The 24,682-nt window shown below is 50.3% G+C and overlaps 1 protein-coding gene across 2 annotated transcripts; it reads left to right on the forward strand.

Annotated features, from left to right (window-relative positions):
- The first annotated feature begins 105 nt into the window (after positions 1-105).
- On the forward strand, positions 106-22,301 carry gtf3c6 (general transcription factor IIIC, polypeptide 6, alpha). 2 transcript variants are annotated; one of them, XM_086010595.1, is made up of 7 exons: positions 106-540; positions 1,524-1,604; positions 2,854-2,917; positions 5,401-5,445; positions 8,026-8,136; positions 9,965-10,298; positions 21,647-22,301. In XM_086010595.1, exons 1-7 carry the CDS (start codon positions 478-480, stop codon positions 21,654-21,656), a joined length of 708 nt encoding a protein of 235 aa, XP_085866721.1. In that variant the 5' UTR covers positions 106-477; the 3' UTR covers positions 21,657-22,301. The 2 variants fall into 2 exon arrangements, with proteins under 2 accessions (XP_085866721.1, XP_085866722.1); XM_086010596.1 differs by lacking the exon at positions 21,647-22,301 and having other exon boundaries at positions 9,965-10,744.
- Positions 22,302-24,682: the final 2,381 nt, after the last annotated feature.

Raw genomic sequence — 24,682 nt, forward strand, 5'->3', positions numbered from 1 at the left:
CCCCCCCCCAGGAGGAGATCGGAATTTGATTAGTGATTCTGGAGGAGGAGTTCGACGATCGACTGACAGTACTGGAGGAGGCGATCGGGGTTTGATTGGAGGTCCTGGAGGAGTAGTTCGACGATCGACTGGCAGTACTGGAGGAGGCGATCGGGGTTTGATTGGAGGTCCTGGAGGAGTAGTTCGACGATCGACTGGCAGTACCGGAGGAGGCGATCGGGGTTTGATTGGAGGAGGCGATCGGGGTTTGATTGGAGGTCCTGGAGGAGTAGTTTGACGATCGACTGGCAGTACTGGAGGAGGCGATCGGGGTTTGATTGGAGGTCCTGGAGGAGTAGTTCGACGATCGACTGGCAGTACCGGAGGAGGCGATCGGGGTTTGATTGGAGGTCCTGGAGGAGTAGTTCGACGATCGACTGGCAGTACCGGAGGAGGCGATTGGGGTTTGATTGGAGGCGCTGGAGGAGTGGCTGCAAGATGGCGGATGGGGCTGGGAGAAAGGTCCCAGTCCCGGACGATGGGGATTGGGAGGAGGAGGAGGTGAGGCCGCGCTAATTATATGATGCAGGCCGGTCGCTGTCTGCGGCTCTGATCCTCGGGCCTTTGATGTTGATCCCGGGTGGGAGATACTGTTGGCAGTTGAGATTAAAGGGGAAAAGTACCTTCACTCTGTGGCGGAGTCCAGTGGGAGCTCTCAACCCCCTGGGCCAGAAGGTTCAGGTCCCGGGACCTGAGCGCATAATCCTGGGCCACACTCCACGGCACTGCCGCAGGGCTAGTACTGGCCCCACCTGCCTGTTTCCGGGGTTCAGGTGGTTGCCAAAGATGCCCTGACACTATTTGAAGAAGTGATGTGGAGTTCTCCCAGTGTCGCCCTCTCAACCAGTACCACGAATTTAGATTATCTGGTCATTATCACATTGCTGTTTGTGGGAGTTTGCTGTGCGCATATTGGCTGCCACTTTAAAAATGACTTGATTGGCTGTAAAGCGCTTTGGGACAGCTTTTTTGACCGCACCTCCCAAACCCGCAACCTCTACCACCTCAAAGGACAAGGGCAGCAGGCGCATGGGAATACCATCACCTCCAAATTGCCCTCCAAGTCACACACCATCCTGGCTTGGCAATATATCTTTGCTGGGTCAAAATCCTGGAACTCCCTCCCTAACAGCACTGTGGGAATGCCTTCACACGGACTGCAGCGGTTCAAGAAGGCAGCTCACCGCCACCTTCTCAAGTGCAAGTAGGGATGGGCAATTGATGCTGGCCTCGCCAGCGACGCCCACATCCCAGGAACGAAGTAAAAAAAAAAAGGTGGTTTTTCTCCCTTTCTTTCCTCTCTTCCTTCCAACCAGCCAGGCAATTAGGGAAGACCTACTGCCTATAGGTGCCAGGATATGCTAAATAAACCTGACGCTGATACGGTCTCAATAACTGCTCCCTTCCTGGACCCGCTTTTATTGGGTGATGGGTGCTTGCTTACTCTCTCCACTGGGCTGATTATCTCTTTTTAAACTCCACAGGAGCAGCTGGTTGTGGTGGAGCTGTCGGGCATTATCGACCCGGACTTCCTGTTGAGGTGTAGGAACGAATGCAAGATTGTGGTAAGTGAGCACAAGGAGCTGTGACTGGCAGCAAGAGAGCCGTGCTGCATAATTGTAGGGTTGGCACCTGGACCCTGTTTCTGTGGTCACTGTTCTCTGCAATGGGTATCTCGTGGTTCTGCATTCTACGATGTACTTTGTGGGGAAGTGGCCTTATGCCCCTGGCTGACAACATTTGGTCATCTCTCAGCTATTAGGAGGGGTTTCCCAGCAGGACGGACTCTTGGTCGTAATCCCGGGGTGATAATGTGGCTCAGTGAGTAGCACTCTTACCTCCTGAGTCAGAAGGTTGTGGATTCAAGTCCCAATCGAGAGACTTGAGCACAAAATCTAGGCTGACACTCTAATGCAGTACTGAAGGAGAGCTGCACTGTCAGAGGTGCCAACTGTCAGAGGTGCCAACTTTCAGATGAGACGTTAACCCTCTCAGGTAGACATAAAAAATCCCTCGGCGCTATTCGAAGAAGAGCAGGGGAGTTCTCCCTGGTGTTATGGCCAATATTTATCCTTCAACCAACACTTAAAAAACAGATGATCTGTTCATTTATCTCATTGCTGTTTGTGAGCAGCTCACTGGAAGGCTCTTTTGACTGGGAGGGGAGATCCCGTCACGAGCTGATATCCACGCAGGCCACTGAGCCAGTCGTGGAAAACGTGCGGCACGCTTCCTCATTTGGAGCAACCACACAGGCATTAAATCAGTCCCCAATTTGTGGGAACTGCTGCGTGTGATTCGGGATGGAATCTGGATTGATTCGGGATGGAATCTGGATTGTTCCGGATACTCCACCCCCTGACTTCATAAAATCGTGGAGTCAGAACATGAGATGGTGGAAGCAGTCAGTATTGATTAATTCAAGTGCAAATTAGAGAGATTTCTTTTAGAAAATAATGTTTTTGGGATACAGTATATGAGTAATTTGAGACATGATGTGGTCAGTGTGACTTTGGACCTATGGTTCCCAGAGTTCTCCACTTAGCGGCTTTCCTTGCCTCATGTCTGGGTCTGTTGTAGACTAATTGATAGAGATTGATTGCTGTGATTAGTCAGCAATTCCATTAGCGTTGTATCATGCGACTACGAGGATGGTAGCCGGTGAACTAGATCAACCTCAGTCCTTCGTCCAGCAATTCCTATGTCCCTATGACTCGGGAGCAGGCTCCATTTTAATGCTGTCTGTTTACCGTGGGTTTACATGAACTGCTTCGAATTCACCTGAAACGTTTGAACTTTCCTTTCTCTCCCCAGGGAATAGACACCGAGCAGCCGATTATGCAGGTGGACAGATGCGTGTTTGCCGGAGAGTATGAAGGCCAGTGTTTTACTACGTGTTTTTGTGCTTTTGAGACCACATCATGTCTCAAATTACTCATATACTGTATCCCAAAAACATTATTTTCTAAAAGAAGATAGGTGAAGAGAAAAAGATTGGTGAGGTCAAGCGTAGGTCCCTTGCAGTCAGAATCGGGGGAATTTATAATGGGGAACAAAGAAATGGCAGACCAACTAAATACATATTTTGGTTCTGTCTTCACAAAGGAGGACACAAATAACCTCCCAGAGATGCCGGGGAACATAGGGTCTGATGAAAGGGTGGAACTGAAAGAAATCAGTATTTGTAGGGAAATGGTGTTAGGAAAATTGATGGGACTGAAGGCCGATAAATCCCCAGGGCCTGATAATCTACATCCCAGGGTACTTAAGGAAGTGGCCCTAGAAATAGTAGATGCATTGCTGGTCATCTTCCAGAACTCGATAGACTCTGGAACGGTACCCATGGATTGGCGGGTAGCTAATGTTATCCCACTATTCAAAAAAGGTGGTAGAGAAAAGGCAGGGAATTATAGACCGGTAAGCTTGACATCGGTAGTGGGGAAAATGCTAGAGTCCATTATAAAAGAATAGCAGAGCACTTGGAAAGCAGTGACTGGATCGGACAAAGTCAACATGGATTTACAAAAGGTAAATCATGCTTGACTAATCTACTGGAATTTTTTGAGGATGTAACTGGTAAAATAGATAAGGGAGAACCAGTGGATGTGGTGTATTTGGACTTTCAGAAGGCTTTCGATAAGGTCCCGCATAAGAGATTAGCGTGCAAAATTAAGGTACATGGAATTGGGGGCAAGGTATTGACTTGGATAGAGAACTGGTTGGCAGACAGAAAGCAAAGAGTTGGAATAAACGGGTCATTTTCTGAGTGGCAGGCAGTGACTAGTGGGGTACCGCAAGGATCGGTTCTAGGACCCCAGCTGTTCACAATATATACTAATGATCTGGACGAGGGAATTGGATGTAATATCTCCAAATTTGCAGACGACACAAAGCTGGGGGGAGGATATGCTGTGAGGAGGATGTCGTGAAACTCCAGCACGATTTGGACAGGTTGGCAGAAACATGGCAAATGCACTATAATGTGGATAAATGTGAGGTTATCCACTTTGGTGGCAAAAACAGGAAGGCAGATTATTATTTGAATGGTAATAGATTGGGAGAAGGGGAAGTGCAAAGAGACCTGGGTGTTCTTGTACACCAGTCGCTGAAGGTAAGCATGCAGGTGCAGCAGGCAGTTAAGAAGGCAAATGGTATGTTGGCTTTCGTAGCAAGAGGGTTCGAGTACAAGAACAAGGATGTCTTGCTGCAGTTGTACAGGGCCTTGGTGAGACCACACCTTGAGTATTGTGTGCAGTTTTGGTCGCCTTACCTGAGGAAGGACGTTCTTGCCATGGAAGGAGTGCAGCGAAGATTCACCAGGCTGATACCTGGGATGGCAGGAATGACGTATGAGGAGAGATTGTGTCGATTGGGCTTATGCTCACTGGAGTTTAGAAGATTGAGAGGGGATCTCATCGAAACCTATAAAATTCTGTCAGGCCTGGACAGACTAGATGCAGGAAGGATGTTTCTGATGGCCGGGGAGTCCAGAACCAGGGGTCATAGTCTAAGGATAAGGGGTAAGCCATTTAGGACTGAAATGAGGAGGAATTTCTTCACCCAGAGAGTGGTGAACCTGTGGAATTCTCTGCCACAGAGGGCGGTGGAGGCCAGTTCATTAAGTATATTCAAGAAAGAGTTGGATATATTTCTTAAGGCTAAAGGGATCAAGGGATATGGGGAGAAGGCAGGGACCGGGTACTGAATTTGGATGATCAGCCATGATCTCATTGAATGGCGGAGCAGGCTCGAAGGGCCGAATGGCCTACTCCTGCTCCTATCTTCTATGTATCTATGTGCAGTGATTATTGCAGGGGATGGATGCAGACGAATGCACCACGTGGGCTGGTACCAAGCCCTGAATACCAGGAAGGTCGTGGATACGATCATTGGCGTTCGCTGCGGCCACAGGTGGGGTGTCATGGGCTGGAGAGGAACAAGGGCTTTCCTTACCGTCATCCAGCTCCTGCTTAAGAGGCTGAGGTGAGGAGAGGATTAGCTGTGAGGACTCCCATGCATGAATAGCGAACAATTGGAGGGAGCTAAAGGAAGTGCCATCATCAAGTTTAGTACATAACTCATGTTACTCAGCTTGTGTCTGACAGGTGGGTCTCAGTCCTCCCTTGTTCTGTATTCTTACACTTTTAAGCCCCCATAGAGATTGCACTGACCCTGTGTTTCTGCTTCATTTGTCCTTTGTAGTGGAGCTATGGGCTATTGAGAGGACTTCCCGTTCGTGATAACACTGCCTGGGAAATTATACACCAGAAAAGAACTGAGTGAAACGCAATGTGGGTGGGGGTGTGCAGGTGTTTAACCGAATTGCGTCTCTACTAACTTGTACTGTATGTTCCATACTAGATGTCCTGGGAACGTGTGTGATATTTGAAGAGATCTCGGAGTCAGGTGAGTGTGGCCTGTATTGAAAACAACAGTGAATGTACTGAGAACGACTTGTGCTCAAGTCCCACTCCAGGGACTTGAGCACATAAAGCTAGGCTGACACTCCTGTGCAGTACTGAGGGAGTGCTGCACTGTTGGAGCTGCTGTATTTCGGATGAGACGTTAAACCGAGACCCCGTCTGCCCTCTCAGGTGGACATAAAAGATCCCATGGCACTATTCGAAGAAGAGCAAGGGAGTTCTCCCCGGTGTCCTGGGCCAATATTTATGTCTCAATCAACATAACAAAAAAAGGATCATCTGATCATTATCACATTGCTGTTTGTGGGAGCTTGCTGCGTGCAAATTGGCTGCCGCGTTTCCTACATTACAACAGTGACTACACTCCAAAAAGTATCTCATTGGCTGTAAAGCGCTTTGTGATGTCCTGAGGTCATGAAAGGCGCTATATAAATATGGGGATAAGGTGGGAAAGTGGAGTTGAGGTAGAAGATCAGCAGTTTTGAGGGGCCATGTGGCCTACTCCTGCTCCTATTTCTTATGTTTTCTTTCTTAATACACAACTCTATCTCCCTACCCTACTGTTCTGAAACGGAGCGAGGCGCACTGCATTGACGAAGGCCGCTCCCTCTCACTTTTTAAAGTTTCTTTCCCCCCCCCCCTCTCCCTCTGCCTGGACTCTACTCGGTCGCTCCTCACTGGTGAGGGATGTGGCAAGCCCACGTTCTGTCCCACCATGGCACGGCATCACAGGGCACTGCACCTCTTTCCATCTCTGGCCCTACCTTTTGAATCCAACTTGGGCAACAGGATGAAAGTCTCCACCCTCTCGCAGTGGCAACAGAACCAGTGGAGCAGTTTAAAGCTGTGAGCTAATGGAAATGACAGACTGGTGCAGCAGAGGGCGCTGTTCTGGAGATTGGCTGAAGGCACCATGAGACAACGCAGAGAACAGCTTTACTCTGTATCTAACCCATGCTGTACCTGCCCTGGGACTGTTTGATGGGACAGTGTAGAGGGAGCTTTACTCTGTATCTAAACCCATGCTGTACCTGCCCTGGGAGTGTTTGATGGGACAGTGTAGAGGGAGCTTTACTCTGTATCTAAACTCGTGCCGTACCTGCCCTGGGAGTGTTTGATGGGACAGTGTAGAGGGAGCTTTACTCTGTATCTAAACCCGTGCTGTACCTGCCCTGGGAGTGTTTGATGGGACAGTGTAGAGGGAGCTTTACTCTGTATCTAAACCTGTGCTGTACCTGCCCTGGGAGTGTTTGATGGGACAGTGCAGAGACAGCTTTACAGAAGACCCTAGATGCATAATAACAATCAGGATGACGAAAGCTGCACCTCAGACCCAAAATTGACTTCCGCCCCCTGGAGCAGTGCCGGACGAAAACACCGACAGCTGCAGGAGGCGTGCACCAGGCGGCCGGCCACTTCGGGGGTGATGATTAAAAGCGAGGTGGCCGACGTAAGTATTTTCCCCCCCGGGTCTCTCTTTTTTTCTTGAAAAGATAGTCACCAAGAAATCAAATAGGGAATTCAGAAGAAACTTCTTTACCCAGAGAGTGGTGAGAATGTGGAACTCGCTACCACAGGGAGTGGTTGAGGCGAATAGTATAGATGCATTTAAGGGGAGGCTAGACAAGCATATGAGGGAGAGGGGAATAGAGGGTTATGTTGATAGTTAGATGAGGAAAGACGGGAGGAGACTCCAGTGGAGCATAAACGCCGGCATGGACTGCTTGAGCCGAATGGCCTGTTTGTGTGCTGTAAATTCTATGTATTTGGCTCATTGAACCTCATCCCTCCAGTACATTTATGGTATTTTGAATACACCCAATGTTTTTGCTGCACTTACCCTGCTTTGTAAATTAATCCAAACATTGCTCACACTTGAGTTTTTTTCTTTTTAACGTAGGAAACACGGCAGCCAGTTTGTGCACAGCAAGATCCCACAAATATCAATGCGATAAATTTAGGAGCTGGTTGAGGGATATATGTTCACCAGAACTCCCTAGGAGAACTCTCCTGCCCTTCTTCAAAGAGTGCCATGAGATCTTTTACACCCACCAGAGAATGCAGAAGGGGCTTTGGTTTAACATCTCATCCGAAAGAGGGCACCTTCGACAGTGCAGCACTCACTCAGTGCAGCACCGGAGAGTCTGCCTAGATTTTGTGCTCAAGTCTCTGGCATGGGGCATGAACCCAACCGCCTTCTGACTCCAAGGCGAGAGTGCTACGCACTGAGCCAAGGCCGACCCGTGAAGTATTGGACATAATTATACCATAAATCAAACTGAATTAGCACAGAAAGACCCGAAAGATTCTGGGAGTAATAGTAGCCGGGTCACTTTCAGTGCCTCGACAATATGAGGAGACAATTAAAAAACACTGATCGATTTGGCATATTTGTTCTCAGTAGTGCATCTGGTGTCGCTGCGGCGCCAGCTAGCAGGTGCCTGGTGGTACTGCAGCCGGTTATACCTGCGGTATTTCTCCTGCCCCATCTCCGGGCGGGTCTGACTGAGAGTTGGGAATGTAGGCAAGGCTGAAATGCTTCACCGTCTGGCTTTTGTTGCAGATTCTGAGATGGAGGATAAACCATCGCTCAAGTACAAGTGCCACACGGCAAAGAAGTTGCTGATGAAGCGGACTTTCCTGAGTGAGAAGAAGGAGGGAGAAGAGAGCACAGGTTTGATTGATTCTGTTTTCTTTCTTTCTTTCCCAACGATCCTGCCTTGCAGGCAACTGCTCAAAGATTGATTGAGTGCAGCAGCCCTCTGACCCCGTGCCTGTCCTCCCATGTGTGAGCCATTACGATGAGTGTCAGCATCCTGTTTGGACCGCAGTGCTTATCGCAGCTAAGCTCTGTCCTATCCTCCTTCACACCTGCATATGTACTTCCAGCGGTGGCTGTTGGATCAGGAGCAGCAACTCTGGCTCATTTCCCCTCCCATCTCTCCCAGGGGGAAGCTGAGACAAATTCGGTCCCAGTGCTGAAATTCGAGAGACGATCCTTCTTTAAAAATACCATAGACCATTTCCCCAGTCTCCTAAATATTTCCTGCATATTTCAAAATTAGTTTTTCTTCCTGTCTTCTACATCCCTGGCTTTTCCTGTGTCAACAGTTCTGTTGTAATTTGAAGTATTACAGACATAGAAATGCTGGGTGTACTGCAGGCGTGGGACTCAGCAGGACACTGTGCAGGTGTGACCTTATAGTCGCTCCATGGGCTCGTCCCTCCCTTTCACTGTAACCTCCTACAACCCTCTCAGATCTCTGCGCTCCTCCAATTCGGCCCTCTTGTACATCCCCAATTTCCTTCGCTCCACCATTGGCAGCTGTGTCTTCAGCTGCCTAGGCCCTAAGCTCGGGAATTCCCTCCCTAAACCTCTCCGCCTCGCTCTCCTTTTAAGACGCTCTTTAAAACCTACTACTTTGACCAAGCTTTTGGTCACCTGTCCTAATATCTCCTTATGTGGCTCGGTGTCACATTTTGTCTGCTAATCGCTCCTGCGAATCGCCTTGGGACATTTTACTATGTTAAAGGTGTTATATAAATGCAATGTGTTGCGCATAAGATAGTTAAGGAAATAGATCAGGTAAATCCAAAATACTACTTTTAAATCAATCGGAGAGTCGGACAATTTTTGGAATTGTATCGGGAAGCTCTTTTTTACACAAAGACTGATCCAACACTTGGAAATGGTTTTCCAGATGGAGAAAGTGGAGGCGAAAACTCTGGAATCATTTAAGAAACAATTAAATGCGGCAGTGGGGGACTGTTGGTTCAGTTTGATTGAATTGAATGAATATAGATGGGCCAAATGCATTTCTTCATCTGTAATGATCTGTCTTGAACGCTGCGAACTGGAACCTTCTCTCCGTGAGTGTTAGGTGCCCCTGTGGTATCCTGGGCCTGTCACTGGTAAATGAATGTACCCTTTTCGTTTGAGCATGGGTACCTGGGCCAGTGACCATGAAAGAAAGACTTGGATTTCCAAAGCACTTTACGGCCAATGAAGTACTTTAGAAGTGTGGGCACTGTTGTAATGTAGGAAACGCAGCAGCCAATTTGCGCACAGCAAGCTCCCACAAACAGCAATGTGATGATGATCAGATGATCCTTTTTTTAGGTGTTGAATGAGGGTTAAATATTGGTCAGGACCCCGGGGAGAATTCCCCTGCTCTTCTACTTAGTGCCATGGTATCTTTTACGGCCAACTGAGAGGGCAGACGGGGCCTCAGTTTAACATCTCATCTGAAATACGGCACCTCTGACAGTGCTGCACTCCCGCAGTGCTGCACTGGGAGTGGCAGCCTAGATTCCGTGCTCAAGTCTCTGGAGTGGGGCTTGAACACGCAACCTTCTGTGGGGACTGTATGTTTTTATTCTGGATGGTTTAGTTCGGTTGAGCCAAGTGACCTCCCTCATTAGTTTCTATCAGTAGCGCATTGTGTTCCGCAGTGGGACTTGGATTGGTTAGTAATGAATGTGAATCGGTCTTTTCTACCCAGGAGGGGTGGAGTATTTGAAGATCAAAGAAAACGATTTCACGCGGAGAGCTGGTCTGATCTGCAGCTTCCTCCCGAACCGCAGCAGCTCGGAGGACGGCGGGGGCGGAGTGACTTCTGAGGGGGCCTTCGATCCGATGGCGCTGGAGGAAAAGGAGCTGTCTAACGCCAGCTCGGGCTCGGAGGATGAGGCCAGCGACCAGGAGAACGCAGACCTAAGCCAAGAGCCGGAGAGCTTCACCGACGAACATCCTGGTGCGGGACACGGGATCACGGCTGATGCTGATGATGATGTGATGGAACTCGGGGAGCAGAGCTCCAAAGAGATTGATGTGAAGTGAGCAGCCACTTTGTTCTCTGTTCCAACCGTTTCTTTCCATCGGTGATTTACCCCCCCCCCCCCCCCCCCCCCTCCCTCCTCCAAAGGTGCTGACGGTTGCTGCCATAACAGTCCCACGGGCACTGGCAGTTCCCCGGTACCTCGCCTAACCGCGGGCGAGGCTGAGCGTGTTGGTGGGCTATGCAACCGGGGTGTCTGCGCGGCTGGTCCGGTCTGGTTCTGTCTGCATGCACGCGCACTCACTAGCAGGAGTGCCATTAATGAGCTGGAGATAACACAAGGAACCTTGTTAACACTTTATTTTTATTTGAAGTATTTTTGATATCATTTTGTAGTTAGAAAGATGGAGGAGTATTTTGAACTAAGCTGTATCTGTTAAATGTCATGGCTGTGAAGTGTGTGAATGTGCTGAATACCTTTTTATTAAAAATTTCAGACTAGTATCTGTGGGGTTAACCTCTTCGGGATTTAGCAGCAGCTTTTTTGATGGATTAACTAACTCACAAAGAAGGTGCACTGCATTTTCCCCCAACCACCAGGGTTTGATACCTTCTCAAAGAATTCTACGAGGTTTGCTATGTATCATTCGTTCTCCTCCCATCACTGAGGGCCAGACCCGCCCTGAGTGCTCTTTTTACTCTCTTCCCCCTGCACCCATGAGCAACGTGGGGGAAGCAAGGACCTGTGCCTCGAGAAGGAAAGCACGGACATTTTTACTTCAGGAAGTGGGGCACAGGAGAGGATTTTTCTTCCCCTGCTGTGGCTGCAGGCTGTCCAGTACAACGGATCTGGTGGAATCCTGGTACAGCTTTGGCCAGGCGGAAGTTTCGTCCAGCCCAACATCTTGCCCCGACTCTTAAACATAGGAGCAGGAGTAGGCCATTCGGCCCCTCGAGCCTGCCCCGCCATTTAATGAGATCATGGCTGATCATCCAAATTCAGTACCCTGTTCCTGCCTTCTCACCATATCCCTTGCTCCCTTTAGCCTTAAGAAATATATCCAACTCCTTTTTGAATATACTTAATGAATTGGCCTCTACTGCCTTCTTTGGCAGAGAATTCCACAGGTTCACCACTCTCTGGGTGAAGAAATTCCTCCTCATCTCTGTCCTAAATGGCTTACCCCTTATCCTTAGACTGTAACCCCTGGTTCTGGACTCCCCGACCATCGGGAACATCCTTCCTGCATCTAGTCTGTCTAGTCCTGTTAGAATTTTATAAGTTTCAATGAGATCCCCTCTCATTCTTCTAAACTCCAGCAAGTATAAGCCCAATCGACCCAATCTCTCCTCATATGTCATTCCAGGTATCTTGTCGGTTTTCCGGGGGCTAAATAATCTCCAGCAGTCTCCCGGCTGCATTCCCACCTTGCATTGGGGATTCCGCCTCCGGGAGGAGGGATAATGGCAGCTGGAGAGCAGGGGGTGTATTGAGACTGACCGTGGGGCAGCTGGCGAGCAGGGGGTGTATTGAGACTGACCGTGGGGCAGCTGGAGAGCAGGGGGTGTATTGAGACTGACCGTGGGGCAGCTGGAGAGCAGGGGGTGTATTGAGACTGACCGTGGGGCAGCTGGAGAGCAGGGGGTGTATTGAGACTGACTGTGGGGCAGCTGGCGAGCAGGGGGTGTATTGAGACTGACCGTGGGGCAGCTGGCGAGCAGGGGGTGTATTGAGACTGACTGTGGGGCAGCTGGAGAGCAGGGGGTGTATTGAGACTGACCGTGGGGCAGCTGGCGAGCAGGGGGTGTATTGAGACTGACTGTGGGGCAGCTGGAGAGCAGGGGGTGTATTGAGACTGACCGTGGGGCAGCTGGCGAGCAGGGGGTGTATTGAGACTGACCGTGGGGCAGCTGGCGAGCAGGGGGTGTATTGAGACTGACTGTGGGGCAGCTGGAGAGCAGGGGGTGTATTGAGACTGACCGTGGGGCAGCTGGCGAGCAGGGGGTGTATTGAGACTGACTGTGGGGCAGCTGGAGAGCAGGGGGTGTATTGAGACTGACTGACTGTGGGGCAGCTGGAGAGCAGGGGGTGTATTGAGACTGACTGACTGTGGGGCAGCTGGAGAGCAGGGGGTGTATTGAGACTGACTGACTGTGGGGCAGCTGGAGAGCAGGGGGTGTATTGAGACTGACTGACTGTGGGGCAGCTGGAGAGCAGCGGGTGTATTGAGACTGACTGTGGGGCAGCTGGCAAGCAGGGGGTGTATTGAGACTGACTGTGGGGCAGCTGGAGAGCAGGGGGTGTATTGAGACTGACTGACTGTGGGGCAGCTGGAGAGCAGGGGGTGTATTGAGACTGACTGTGGGGCAGCTGGAGAGCAGGGGGTGTATTGAGACTGACCGTGGGGCAGCTGGAGAGCAGGGGGTGTATTGAGACTGACTGGGGCAGCTGGAGAGCAGGGGGTGTATTGAGACTGACTGACTGTGGGGCAGCTGGCGAGCAGGGGGTGTATTGAGACTGACTGTGGGGCAGCTGGCGAGCAGGGGGTGTATTGAGACTGACTGTGGGGCAGCTGGAGAGCAGGGGGTGTATTGAGACTGACTGACTGTGGGGCAGCTGGAGAGCAGCGGGTGTATTGAGACTGACTGTGGGGCAGCTGGCGAGCAGGGGGTGTATTGAGACTGACTGTGGGGCAGCTGGAGAGCAGGGGGTGTATTGAGACTGACTGACTGTGGGGCAGCTGGAGAGCAGGGGGTGTATTGAGACTGACTGTGGGGCAGCTGGAGAGCAGGGGGTGTATTGAGACTGACCGTGGGGCAGCTGGAGAGCAGGGGGTGTATTGAGACTGACCGTGGGGCAGCTGGAGAGCAGGGGGTGTATTGAGACTGACTGACTGTGGGGCAGCTGGAGAGCAGGGGGTGTATTGAGACTGACTGACTGTGGGGCAGCTGGAGAGCAGGGGGTGTATTGAGACTGACCGTGGGGCAGCTGGAGAGCAGGGGGTGTATTGAGACTGACCGTGGGGCAGCTGGAGAGCAGGGGGTGTATTGAGACTGACCGTGGGGCAGCTGGAGAGCAGGGGGTGTATTGAGACTGACCGTGGGGCAGCTGGAGAGCAGGGGGTGTATTGAGACTGACCGTGGGGCAGCTGGAGAGCAGGGGGTGTATTGAGACTGACCGTGGGGCAGCTGGAGAGCAGGGGGTGTATTGAGACTGACCGTGGGGCAGCTGGAGAGCAGGGGGTGTATTGAGACTGACTGTGGGGCAGCTGGCGAGCAGGGGGTGTATTGAGACTGACCGTGGGGCAGCTGGCGAGCAGGGGGTGTATTGAGACTGACTGTGGGGCAGCTGGAGAGCAGGGGGTGTATTGAGACTGACCGTGGGGCAGCTGGCGAGCAGGGGGTGTATTGAGACTGACTGTGGGGCAGCTGGAGAGCAGGGGGTGTATTGAGACTGACCGTGGGGCAGCTGGCGAGCAGGGGGTGTATTGAGACTGACCGTGGGGCAGCTGGCGAGCAGGGGGTGTATTGAGACTGACTGTGGGGCAGCTGGAGAGCAGGGGGTGTATTGAGACTGACCGTGGGGCAGCTGGCGAGCAGGGGGTGTATTGAGACTGACTGTGGGGCAGCTGGAGAGCAGGGGGTGTATTGAGACTGACTGACTGTGGGGCAGCTGGAGAGCAGGGGGTGTATTGAGACTGACTGACTGTGGGGCAGCTGGAGAGCAGGGGGTGTATTGAGACTGACTGACTGTGGGGCAGCTGGAGAGCAGGGGGTGTATTGAGACTGACTGACTGTGGGGCAGCTGGAGAGCAGCGGGTGTATTGAGACTGACTGTGGGGCAGCTGGCAAGCAGGGGGTGTATTGAGACTGACTGTGGGGCAGCTGGAGAGCAGGGGGTGTATTGAGACTGACTGACTGTGGGGCAGCTGGAGAGCAGGGGGTGTATTGAGACTGACTGTGGGGCAGCTGGAGAGCAGGGGGTGTATTGAGACTGACCGTGGGGCAGCTGGAGAGCAGGGGGTGTATTGAGACTGACTGGGGCAGCTGGAGAGCAGGGGGTGTATTGAGACTGACTGACTGTGGGGCAGCTGGCGAGCAGGGGGTGTATTGAGACTGACTGTGGGGCAGCTGGCGAGCAGGGGGTGTATTGAGACTGACTGTGGGGCAGCTGGAGAGCAGGGGGTGTATTGAGACTGACTGACTGTGGGGCAGCTGGAGAGCAGCGGGTGTATTGAGACTGACTGTGGGGCAGCTGGCGAGCAGGGGGTGTATTGAGACTGACTGTGGGGCAGCTGGAGAGCAGGGGGTGTATTGAGACTGACTGACTGTGGGGCAGCTGGAGAGCAGGGGGTGTATTGAGACTGACTGTGGGGCAGCTGGAGAGCAGGGGGTGTATTGAGACTGACCGTGGGGCAGCTGGAGAGCAGGGGGTGTATTGAGACTGACCGTGGGGCAGCTGGAGAGCAGGGGGTGTATTGAGACTGACTGACTGTGGGGCAGCTGGAGAGCAGGGGGTGTATTGAGACTGACTGACTGTGGGGCAGCTGGAGAGCAGGGGGTGTATTGAGACTGACCGTGGGGCAGCTGGAGAGCAGGGGGTGTATTGAGACTGACCGTGGGGCAGCTGGAGAGCAGGGGGTGTATTGAGACTGACCGTGGGGCAGCTGGAGAGCAGGGGGTGTATTGAGACTGACCGTGGGGCAGCTGGAGAGCAGGGGGTGTATTGAGACTGACCGTGGGGCAGCTGGAGAGCAGGGGGTGTATTGAGACTGACCGTGGGGCAGCTGGAGAGCAGGGGGTGTATTGAGACTGACTGTGGGGCAGCTGGAGAGCAGGGGGTGTATTGAGACTGACTGTGGGGCAGCTGGAGAGCAGGGGGTGTATTGAGACTGACCGTGGGGCAGCTGGAGAGCAGGGGGTGTATTGAGACTGACTGTGGGGCAGCTGGAGAGCAGGGGGTGTATTGAGACTGACTGTGGGGCAGCTGGAGAGCAGGGGGTGTATTGAGACTGACTGTGGGGCAGCTGGAGAGCAGGGGGTGTATTGAGACTGACCGTGGGGCAGCTGGAGAGCAGGGGGTGTATTGAGACTGACCGTGGGGCAGCTGGAGAGCAGGGGGTGTATTGAGACTGACTGTGGGGCAGCTGGAGAGCAGGGGGTGTATTGAGACTGACTGTGGGGCAGCTGGAGAGCAGGGGGTGTATTGAGACTGACCGTGGGGCAGCTGGCGAGCAGGGGGTGTATTGAGACTGACTGTGGGGCAGCTGGAGAGCAGGGGGTGTATTGAGACTGACCGTGGGGCAGCTGGAGAGCAGGGGGTGTATTGAGACTGACTGTGGGGCAGCTGGAGAGCAGGGGGTGTATTGAGACTGACTGTGGGGCAGCTGGAGAGCAGGGGGTGTATTGAGACTGACCGTGGGGCAGCTGGCGAGCAGGGGGTGTATTGAGACTGACTGTGGGGCAGCTGGAGAGCAGGGGGTGTATTGAGACTGACTGACTGTGGGGCAGCTGGAGAGCAGCGGGTGTATTGAGACTGACTGTGGGGCAGCTGGCGAGCAGGGGGTGTATTGAGACTGACTGTGGGGCAGCTGGAGAGCAGGGGGTGTATTGAGACTGACTGACTGTGGGGCAGCTGGAGAGCAGGGGGTGTATTGAGACTGACTGACTGTGGGGCAGCTGGAGAGCAGGGGGTGTATTGAGACTGACTGTGGGGCAGCTGGAGAGCAGGGGGTGTATTGAGACTGACTGGGGCAGCTGGAGAGCAGGGGGTGTATTGAGACTGACTGACTGTGGGGCAGCTGGCGAGCAGGGGGTGTATTGAGACTGACTGTGGGGCAGCTGGCGAGCAGGGGGTGTATTGAGACTGACTGTGGGGCAGCTGGAGAGCAGGGGGTGTATTGAGACTGACTGTGGGGCAGCTGAAGAGGCGGATTGGAATTTTAAAAGGGAAATTGATCTCTGCAGGGAGACAGGGAATCGATGGCCTTGCGACCAGTTCAACTTCCCGCAGTATGGATGGACATTATTCTACATCGCAAGTCACATCGGTGCAATATCCCAGAAATGGAGTCAGAGAGTGGGGAGTTGGCAGAGCAGAGTGTGAAAATTGCAGTCTATTCCTAGCAATTAGTTATTTTGCGATTTAATAAAAACTTCTCCGATATTTCAAATTAAGCAGCGTGAGTAGAGGCGGTGCAACAAAGGTTCACTAGATTAATCCCTGGGATGAGATTGTCCAATGAGGAGAGATTGAGTATATTGGGCCTATATTCTCTAGAGTTTAGAAGAATGAGAGGTGATCTCATTGAAACATACAACATTCTGAAGGGGATTGACAGGGTAGATGCTGAGAGGTTGTTTCCCCTGGCTGGAGAGTCTAGAACTAGGGGGCATAGTCTCAGGATAAGGGGTCGGCCATTTAAGACCGAGATGAGGAGGAATTTCTTCACTCAGAGGGTTGTGAATCTTTGGAATTCTCTACCTGAAAGAGCTGTGAATGCTGAGTCATTGAGAATATTCAAGGCTGAGGTCGATAGATTTTTGAACTCTTGGGGAATTGAGGGATATGGGAATTGGGCGGGAAAGTGGAGTTGAGGTCGAAGATCAGCCATGATCTTATTGAATGGCGGAGCAGGCCCGAGGGGCCGTATGGCCGACTTCTGCTTCTAATTCTTATGAGTAACACAGCAGAATGAGAATCTAGTACAAAAAGAATCATAACAGTATGAATTAAGCAGCTGAATGAAGAGTTGACTGTGTAGGTTGGTAATAGGACAATGTCATCCCATAATTTCCCATCATTATCACCTTGGCAATGCTGATTATTGTGTTTCTGATGCCTAGCGTTGCTCGGGAGACGGGGACAGCAGCATCGGAATGAAAGGTCCAGTTTGTCTCGTGCAGATTTGAAATGGATTTTTAAAAATTATTTTCAGGCAGCACGGACACCCACTACATCAGCTGCAGTCAGTTTCCTCTGTCTGAGCTCACTGTGAATGTTTTAATCAGCAGCCGGAAAATTCGGAGGTCAGAGCAGGGGATAACTGGTGGGCAAGAGACCCACCTTCACCAGCACCTCCCAAACCCGCGACCTCTACCACAGCACCACCTCCAAGACACGCACCATCCTGACTTGGAAATATATCAAAGTCCTTTCATTGTCGCTGGATCGAAGCAGAGTGTTATTAGGAACTTCCCTACCTAATAACCCTGTCGGAGCAACTTCACCACACGGACTGCTGCGGTTCAAGAAAGTGGCCCACCACCACCTTCTCAAGGGCAACTAGGAATGGGCAATAAATGCTGGCCTCATCAACGAGGCCCAGATCCCAGGAATAAATATCTTTAAAAAATAAAATAAAATCCCAACAGAACTCCTGTCACAGAGGAGAGATTACGGCAGGGTGCTGCTGGCTGAATGGAAACCTGGAATTTCCACATTTGCACCAAGGTCTGCGGAGTTGCCACCACTAGGTGGCAGCATTGTGCTGCTCTCCTGCCTTTGCTGCAACATTCCTGTAAATCAGAGCCCAGAAATTACTTTGAATATATAGCGCGAAAGGGTGACATTTTGAGGAATTTGGGCTGGAGCCTGAATCCCCTGAGTCTCTACATGTGTTTACAGACATCAGAAATTCTGCAGGAGGAAAGAGCAATCATTGGAAGAGGCCGATCTGGTGGGATGGCATCATAGGCTGGATTTTAACTCCTCCCACATGGCACAAACGGTGAGGTAACAGCTCGAGAGAAGGCGTCCGGTCACTCACCGCCCCCTTTACGCTGGTGGCTCTGGCATCTAGTGGTAGGGTCCTGAGATGGGCGGCTGGAGAGCCTGCCTGTTTCAAGGTGGGGGCCACTTGTAATGAGCAAATCGGGAAGCGGGGGGCCTCCTGTGGTCCTATTTGTACCGGGCGGTGTGTGGCATCACAGGCTGGTCATTAAAGGGGCTGCTGGAGACTGCTCACTAAACGGCCCAGGATAAGTCACATATATTTTCTTTTTGGTGGGGCCAAGAGGAGTGGGAGTCGTCGCCCTCCAGGATCCCACAAAGGGTCCACCCTCCAGAGTCTGTCCCTGGGCTGTCTGAGGCCGCCTATCAGCTTTCCTTCCCCCCCCCCCCCCGCCCCTTCAGGTGTGGTAGCTGGCCAGTTCTCTACCCTCTCAGCACCGGTGAGTTGTAGCAGGGTTCCTGTTTGGTGCCCACAGATCACCAGCAACATGTTAACGAGAAGCGTGTGCCAGAAAGGTCCGAGATACTATTGAATCTGTTCCCACTGCCCTTTCAGGCAGCGCGTTCCAGATCATAACCGCTCGCTGCGTCCAAAAAATTATTCTCCTCTCCCTTCTGGTTCTTCTGAAATGATCTTAACGTAAGAAATAGGAGCAGGAGTTGGCCATTCAGCCCTTCAAGCCTGCTCCTCCATTCAATGAGATCATGGCTGATCTCTGCCTCAACTCCATTCACCGGCCCGATCGCCATATCCCTTGATGCCCTTACTAGTCAGAAATCCATCGACTTCTGTTTTGAATATACCCAATGACTGAACCTCCACAGCTCTCGGGTAGAGAATTCCAAAGATTCATCACCCTCTGTGTGAAGAAATTTCTTCTCATCTCAGCCCTGAATGGCCTACCCTTTATCTTGAGGCTGTGGCCCCGGTTCTAGACTCCCCAGCCAAGGGAAACATTCTCCCAGCATCCACTCTATCAAGCCCTGTAATAATTTTGTATACTTCAATGAGATCCCCTCTCATTCTTCTGAATTCAAGAGAATACAGGCCTAGTTTACTCAATCTCTTCTCGTACGATAGTCCCGCCATCCCAGGAATCAATCTCGTGAACCTTTGTTGCACTCCCTCTATGGCAAGTATATCCTTAGGTAAGGAGACCAAAATTGTACACAGTACTCCAGGTGTGGTCTCACCAAGGCCCTATATAACTGGAGTAAGACTTCTTCACTCCTGTACTCAAATCCTCTTGTAATGAAGGCCAGCATACCATTTGCCTTCCTAATGGCTTGCTGCACCTGCACATTCACTTTCAGTGACTCATATACAAGGACACCCAGGTCCCTTTGAGCATCTGCAATCCCCAATCTTTCACCATTTAGGAAATACTCTGCCTTTCTGTTTTTTCTACCAAAGTGGATAACTTCACATTTATCCACATTATATTCCATCTGCCATGTTCTCGCCCACTCAATGAGCCTGTTGAGATCCCCTTGAAGCCTCATCACATCCTCTTCACAACGGACACTGCCACCTAGCTTTGTATCATCAGCAAATTTGGAAATGTTACATTTAGTCCCCTCATCCAAATCATTCATATAGATTGTGAATAGCTGGGGCCTAAGCACTGATCCTTGCGATACCCCACTAGTCACAGCCTGCCATCCTGAAAAAGACCCGTTTATCCCTACTCTTTGTTTTCTGTCTGTTAACCAAATCTCAATCCATGCTAGTATATTACCCCCAATTCCATGTGCCCTAATTTTGTTCACCAACCTCTTGTGTGGGACCTTATCGAAGGCCTTCTGAAAATCCAGATACACCACATCTACCGGTTCCCCTTTGTCTACTCCATTAGTTACATCCTCAAAGAACTCCAATAGGTTTGTCAAACAGGATTTCCCTTTCATAAATCCATGTTGACTCTGCCCAATCTTACTATTAGTTTCTAAGTGACCAGTGATTGCATCCTTTATAATAGATTCCAGCATTTTCCCAACTACTGATGTGAGGCTAACAGGTCTGTAGTTCCTCGTTTTCTCTCTCCTTCCTTTCTTAAATAGTGGGGTTACATTTGCTATCCTCCAATCTGCAGGAACCGTTCCAGAATCTACAGAATTTTGGAAGATGACAACCAATGCATCCACTATCCCAGTGGCCACCTCTTTCAAAACCCTAGGATGTAGGTCTTCTGGTCCTTGGGATTTATCGACTTTTCGTCCCATTAATTTTGTTAGTACTGTTTTTTTACTAATAATTTCTTTAAGTTCCTCATTCTTGCCACACCCTTGGTTTTCTCGTATTTCTGGGAGGTTTTTTGTGTCTTCCTCCGTGAAGACAGAAACAAGTATTTATTTAATTTCTCGGCCATTTCTTCATTCCCCATTATAAATTTTCCCGTCTCTGACTGTAAAGGACCTACATTTACCTTCGCCAGTCTTTTCCTTTTCACATACCTATAGAAGCTTTTACAATCCGTTTTTATATTTTTCGCTAGTTTGTGCTCATATTCCATTTTCCCTTTCTTTATCAATTTCTTGGTTCCCCCTTTGCTGATTTCTAAAAGATCCCAATCCTCAGGCTGACCGCTTTTTCTGGCAACTTTATAAGCTTCCTCCTTTGACTTAATACTAGCTTTAATTTCTTTTGTTAGCCATGGTTGGATCACTTTTCCTTTTGATCTTAAATCTGTGGTTACCGACCCTCCCGCCAGTGGAAACAGTTTGACCTTATTTTACTCTATCAAAACCCCCTCATCATTTTGAACACCTCTATAACTAGTAAAGACATTTATGCACTGATACCAAAGGTAGCTGACACTGTCTTTGATAAGTTAGTTGTCAGAGTGAGGGTCAATATTTGCAGCTGGTCCTCTGGGATGCGTCATTATTGACGGAGGGGTTCCCAGTAGGAACATAGGAACAGGAGGAGGCCATTCACCCATCTAGCCTGTTCCACCATTCAATTAGCTCACTGCTGATCCATTTACCTGCCTTGGTTCCATATCCCTTAATACCCTTGCCCAACAAAAATCTATCACGTCGGGTTGGCAACTCTGGTTGGTTGTATTCTGGGAGCTTGAATCACGTGACTTCCAGCGGCCAGTGGGTCAAGGGTAGAATCGCTGGGAATAGCCACCGGGAGCAGTGCCACGGGGAACCAGGGCACGGAGGGCCTGATCCCACTGGAGAACGAGCTACAGGAGGCATTCAGCTCCGTGAAGCTGAAATGTCGGAATGTGGGAAGGTGAATAGCCTCGAAAGAGAAGCAAAGTTCAAAAATAATATAGTTTCAACAGGAAAAAAAATCAGCTCCCATTTCATTCCAGGGAGAATCTTCCTGTTCCCTGGCAGCTCGATAAGGGAGAAGGAGTTAATCTTTGTACCTTGAGCCCGAAGGACTGTGTTGATTATTATTGTAAACCAGCCTGTTGAAAGAATCCTCCAAATAGAAGGTTATGTTGAGAGAGTGAGATGAAATAAGGTGGGAGGAGGCTCGTGTGGAGCATAAACGCCGGCACAGACCGGTTGGGCCGAATGGCTGTAAAATTCCATGTAATTCTATGTATAATAAAAAAAAATTAAACTGGAAAAAACCTAAAAAGGAACCCAGACAAATTTCTACTCTTTCTCCCCGCCCCCCCCACTTCCAACCCCCAAATCTACTGTCACTGCAGGAGGAGTTGAAGAGGAAGGATGACAATATGGCTGAACTGATCTTCAACTCAAATGGCAAAGATGACGAGGCCCTTGACCTCGGGATGCCCTTTAAGATTAAATGATGACGATGCAAATGTGCCTCAGCATACAACAGATTGTGCAAAGAATGAGCAAACATGTCAGAATGATTGGCACAAAACAAGCTGAAGATAAATGACTGTATTGATTAGAGCGTTGTGTTACTGTGTGTTGAAAATATGCAGTGAATGTTTTAATCTGTTACTGCGCATTGCACGGTACCTCGTCAATGTTTAAACTTCTTTTAATATGTTCCCATGTGCACATCTAAAGCTGCTACAGACTGTTTAACCCAGTTTAGACAAGCCAGTCACTGAATGTTGTTACTGTAGAACACCCAGGATCTGATAATGATCGGCTCAGCGTTATGTTCCTGGACTATAGACTAGGTCAGGAAGAAGTTTAATGACCTGTGCAAAAGTACAAAAGTAAGTGATTAGCCTTTTGTGGAAGGGTAGAGGTAGAGGAATGAATTATAAGGCCATATATGGCAAGTTGTTTGCCATATAAATATCCTGCTATCTGCACAACTTGAGCCAAATATGATAAGCAACTTCAGATGAATTAAATGGCTTACAAATGAAGGCAACCACACTTAACCTTACTGTTAATTTATATTTGCAATGAAAGCGCGGGTTCTCAGTGAGTGGCGAGGGAAGAATATTCGGGAGATGCATCTATTTCATTTCGTTCAGACCCTGGGGCCAGTTTTGACTCCCTTCGCCTGGCGTTAAGGGGCGGTAATACCCTCACAATGGGGTCGGAGGCCTTACGTCCCGTTAACACTGGCGATGTGGCCGGTGCCGTTATGAACGTGACCTCCCGTCCAAAGCGCCTGCCTGTTTCAGGTGATAGGCTGCTTTTAACATGGAAATCGGAGTGCTGCGATGTAAAGAGGTCCCTGATTGCCATTTTAGGTCGTAGTCTGCGCCGTGTTCAGGCCGACCTGTTCCACGGGCGATGGAGCCAGGGCGGCCTGGCCAAAGAATCCGAGAATAGTACAGCACAGAAGGAGGCCATTCGGCCCATCGAGTCCGTGCGGCTCTTTCGAAGAGCAATCTAGTTAGCCCCGCTCTCCGGCTCTTTCCCCACATCCCTGCAATTTTTTCTCCTTCAGGTATTTATCCAATTCCCTTTTGAAGGTTACTATTGAATCTGTATCCACCGCCCGATCAGGCAGCGCGTTCCAAATCCCAACCGCTCGTCACGTAAAAAAGTTTTTCCTCGTGTCGCCTGTGGTTCTTTCGCCAGTCACCTTCAATCTGAGCCCTCTGGTCACAGACCCTTCAGACACTGGAAACCCTTTCTCTTTAATTACTCTATTTACTCAAGGTAAGTGTTGAATCATTTTTGTGGGCCTTGGAGCAGTCTACCAATAGATTGTGAACCTCAGTCAGGTCCAGCCGAGAGCGCTGCATTCAACCCCCCCTGTGCCTGTTCCTGTAAAAACAGTTTTAATGCATTTAGTTTTTTGTTTAAGTGATTGCTGCGGAAAATAAGTTTTCCTTCCTGCTGGAGGAAATACTTCTTGACAAGGTGGCAGAGCGAGATTGGCTGGAAACCACTGCTGGCACTGGTGTTGGGAGAACACTTAATACAGGCAAGGCCTGCCTTAAATTGGATTGTCATTCCAACACATTAGGTGTCTGTCTACTCTTGTCACCAACAGATACCGACCTCTGCGCCCGAGTTCCTGCTTGGCATTCCCTTCACTCGAGGCTGTGTACCGGGAGCACTGGCTTATAAATTGTACCTCTCGGTCTACAGGATTTATTCAGTTGACACTGAAGATAAAAAGAGGCTCTTACACCATCAGACAGACCGACAGGGGTATAGAAGAGCATTTTGATCTAAAATTCCCCCCGTTCCCCATCTAATGATAGGCTGTGAGTGAACATTGTATTTGGGTTCAGTCCCACTCTGCAGTATGTGGGTGACCTAACTCGCTAAGGGCATCGGCACGTTGGCCGCTCTCATAACCGCAAAGACAAAGTCAGACCAGGGAGATGATGGGGATAGAAATTTGCAAAACGGGCGCAATCGCCCAAGAAAGTCCACGGAAAAGAAAATCGGGCGAATGCGAAACGGGCTGCTGAGTCGCTCTCACCTGATTTGTGCTACCGCCCAAGTTGACTTTTGTAACCCAAAGAGCCCAGTGGCAGGTTTAGGATTTTGGGTGTTGATTACAAGCTGCTCTCCCGAATTTCGAATCTTACCGTGCTTCCCTAATTTGTATTCGTGCAACTGTGGTATGATGGGGGCAGCAAGTGCTTCCCTGCCCAGGAAGTCCTGGGAAAAGGGAGCGTGCGTCAATTCTGGGACCCTAGAATACTCCTCACCCATCACCCCTGTCCTCGCCGACCTACCTTTGCTCCTAGTATCAAGTGTCACAAATTTATAATTCTTGTTTTTAAATCCATCTGATAATTTATGCCTTCCTATCTTTGTACCCCCCCAAACTCTCTGATTCTGACCTCATCACAAGCCCCTTCTCTTTACCCTACCATTGGCACCATGCCTTCAAACACTAAAGACCCAGTTACTGGAATTCCCCTCCACACTTCTCTCTGGTTCCTTTAAGACCCTCCTTAAACACCCTTCTTTGACCAAGCTTTTGGTCATTCATCCAAATCTCTCTTTCTGTGGTTTGACATCTGTTTCCCTCTGGCTTCTGTGAAACACCTTGGAGCATTTTCCTACACTAAAGGCGTTAACCTTCTCCACCACCGGTGTACCGTGGCTGCAGTGTGCACCATCTACAAGATACACTGCAGCAACTCGCCAAGGCTCCTTCGACAGCACCTCCCAAACCCGCGACCTCTGCCTGTTTAAATCCCTTCGTGGCCTCGCTCCCTCCCTATCTCTGTAACCTCCTACAGTCCATCCCAGAATTCTCCATACCTCTGACTCTGTCCTCTTGTGCATCCTTCTCATACCTTCGCCCCACCATTGGCCGCCGTGCCTTCAGCCACCTT

The sequence above is a fragment of the Somniosus microcephalus genome, chromosome 17 (genome assembly GCF_052327205.1).
Source record: "Somniosus microcephalus isolate GS21.2 chromosome 17, FLI_Smic_1.0, whole genome shotgun sequence".
Classification (NCBI taxonomy): Eukaryota; Metazoa; Chordata; class Chondrichthyes; order Squaliformes; family Somniosidae; genus Somniosus; species Somniosus microcephalus.

Excerpts from the sequence above, each read along its gene's own strand:
- gtf3c6 (XM_086010595.1), top strand. The coding sequence starts at position 478 with ATGGCGGATGGGGCTGGGAGAAAGGTCCCAGTCCCGGACGATGGGGAT. Across the intron at positions 541-1,523 it reads GGGATTGGGAGGAGGAGGAG|GAGCAGCTGGTTGTGGTGGA; the intron begins GTGAGGCCGCGC and ends TAAACTCCACAG. Across the intron at positions 1,605-2,853 it reads GGAACGAATGCAAGATTGTG|GGAATAGACACCGAGCAGCC; the intron begins GTAAGTGAGCAC and ends TTCTCTCCCCAG.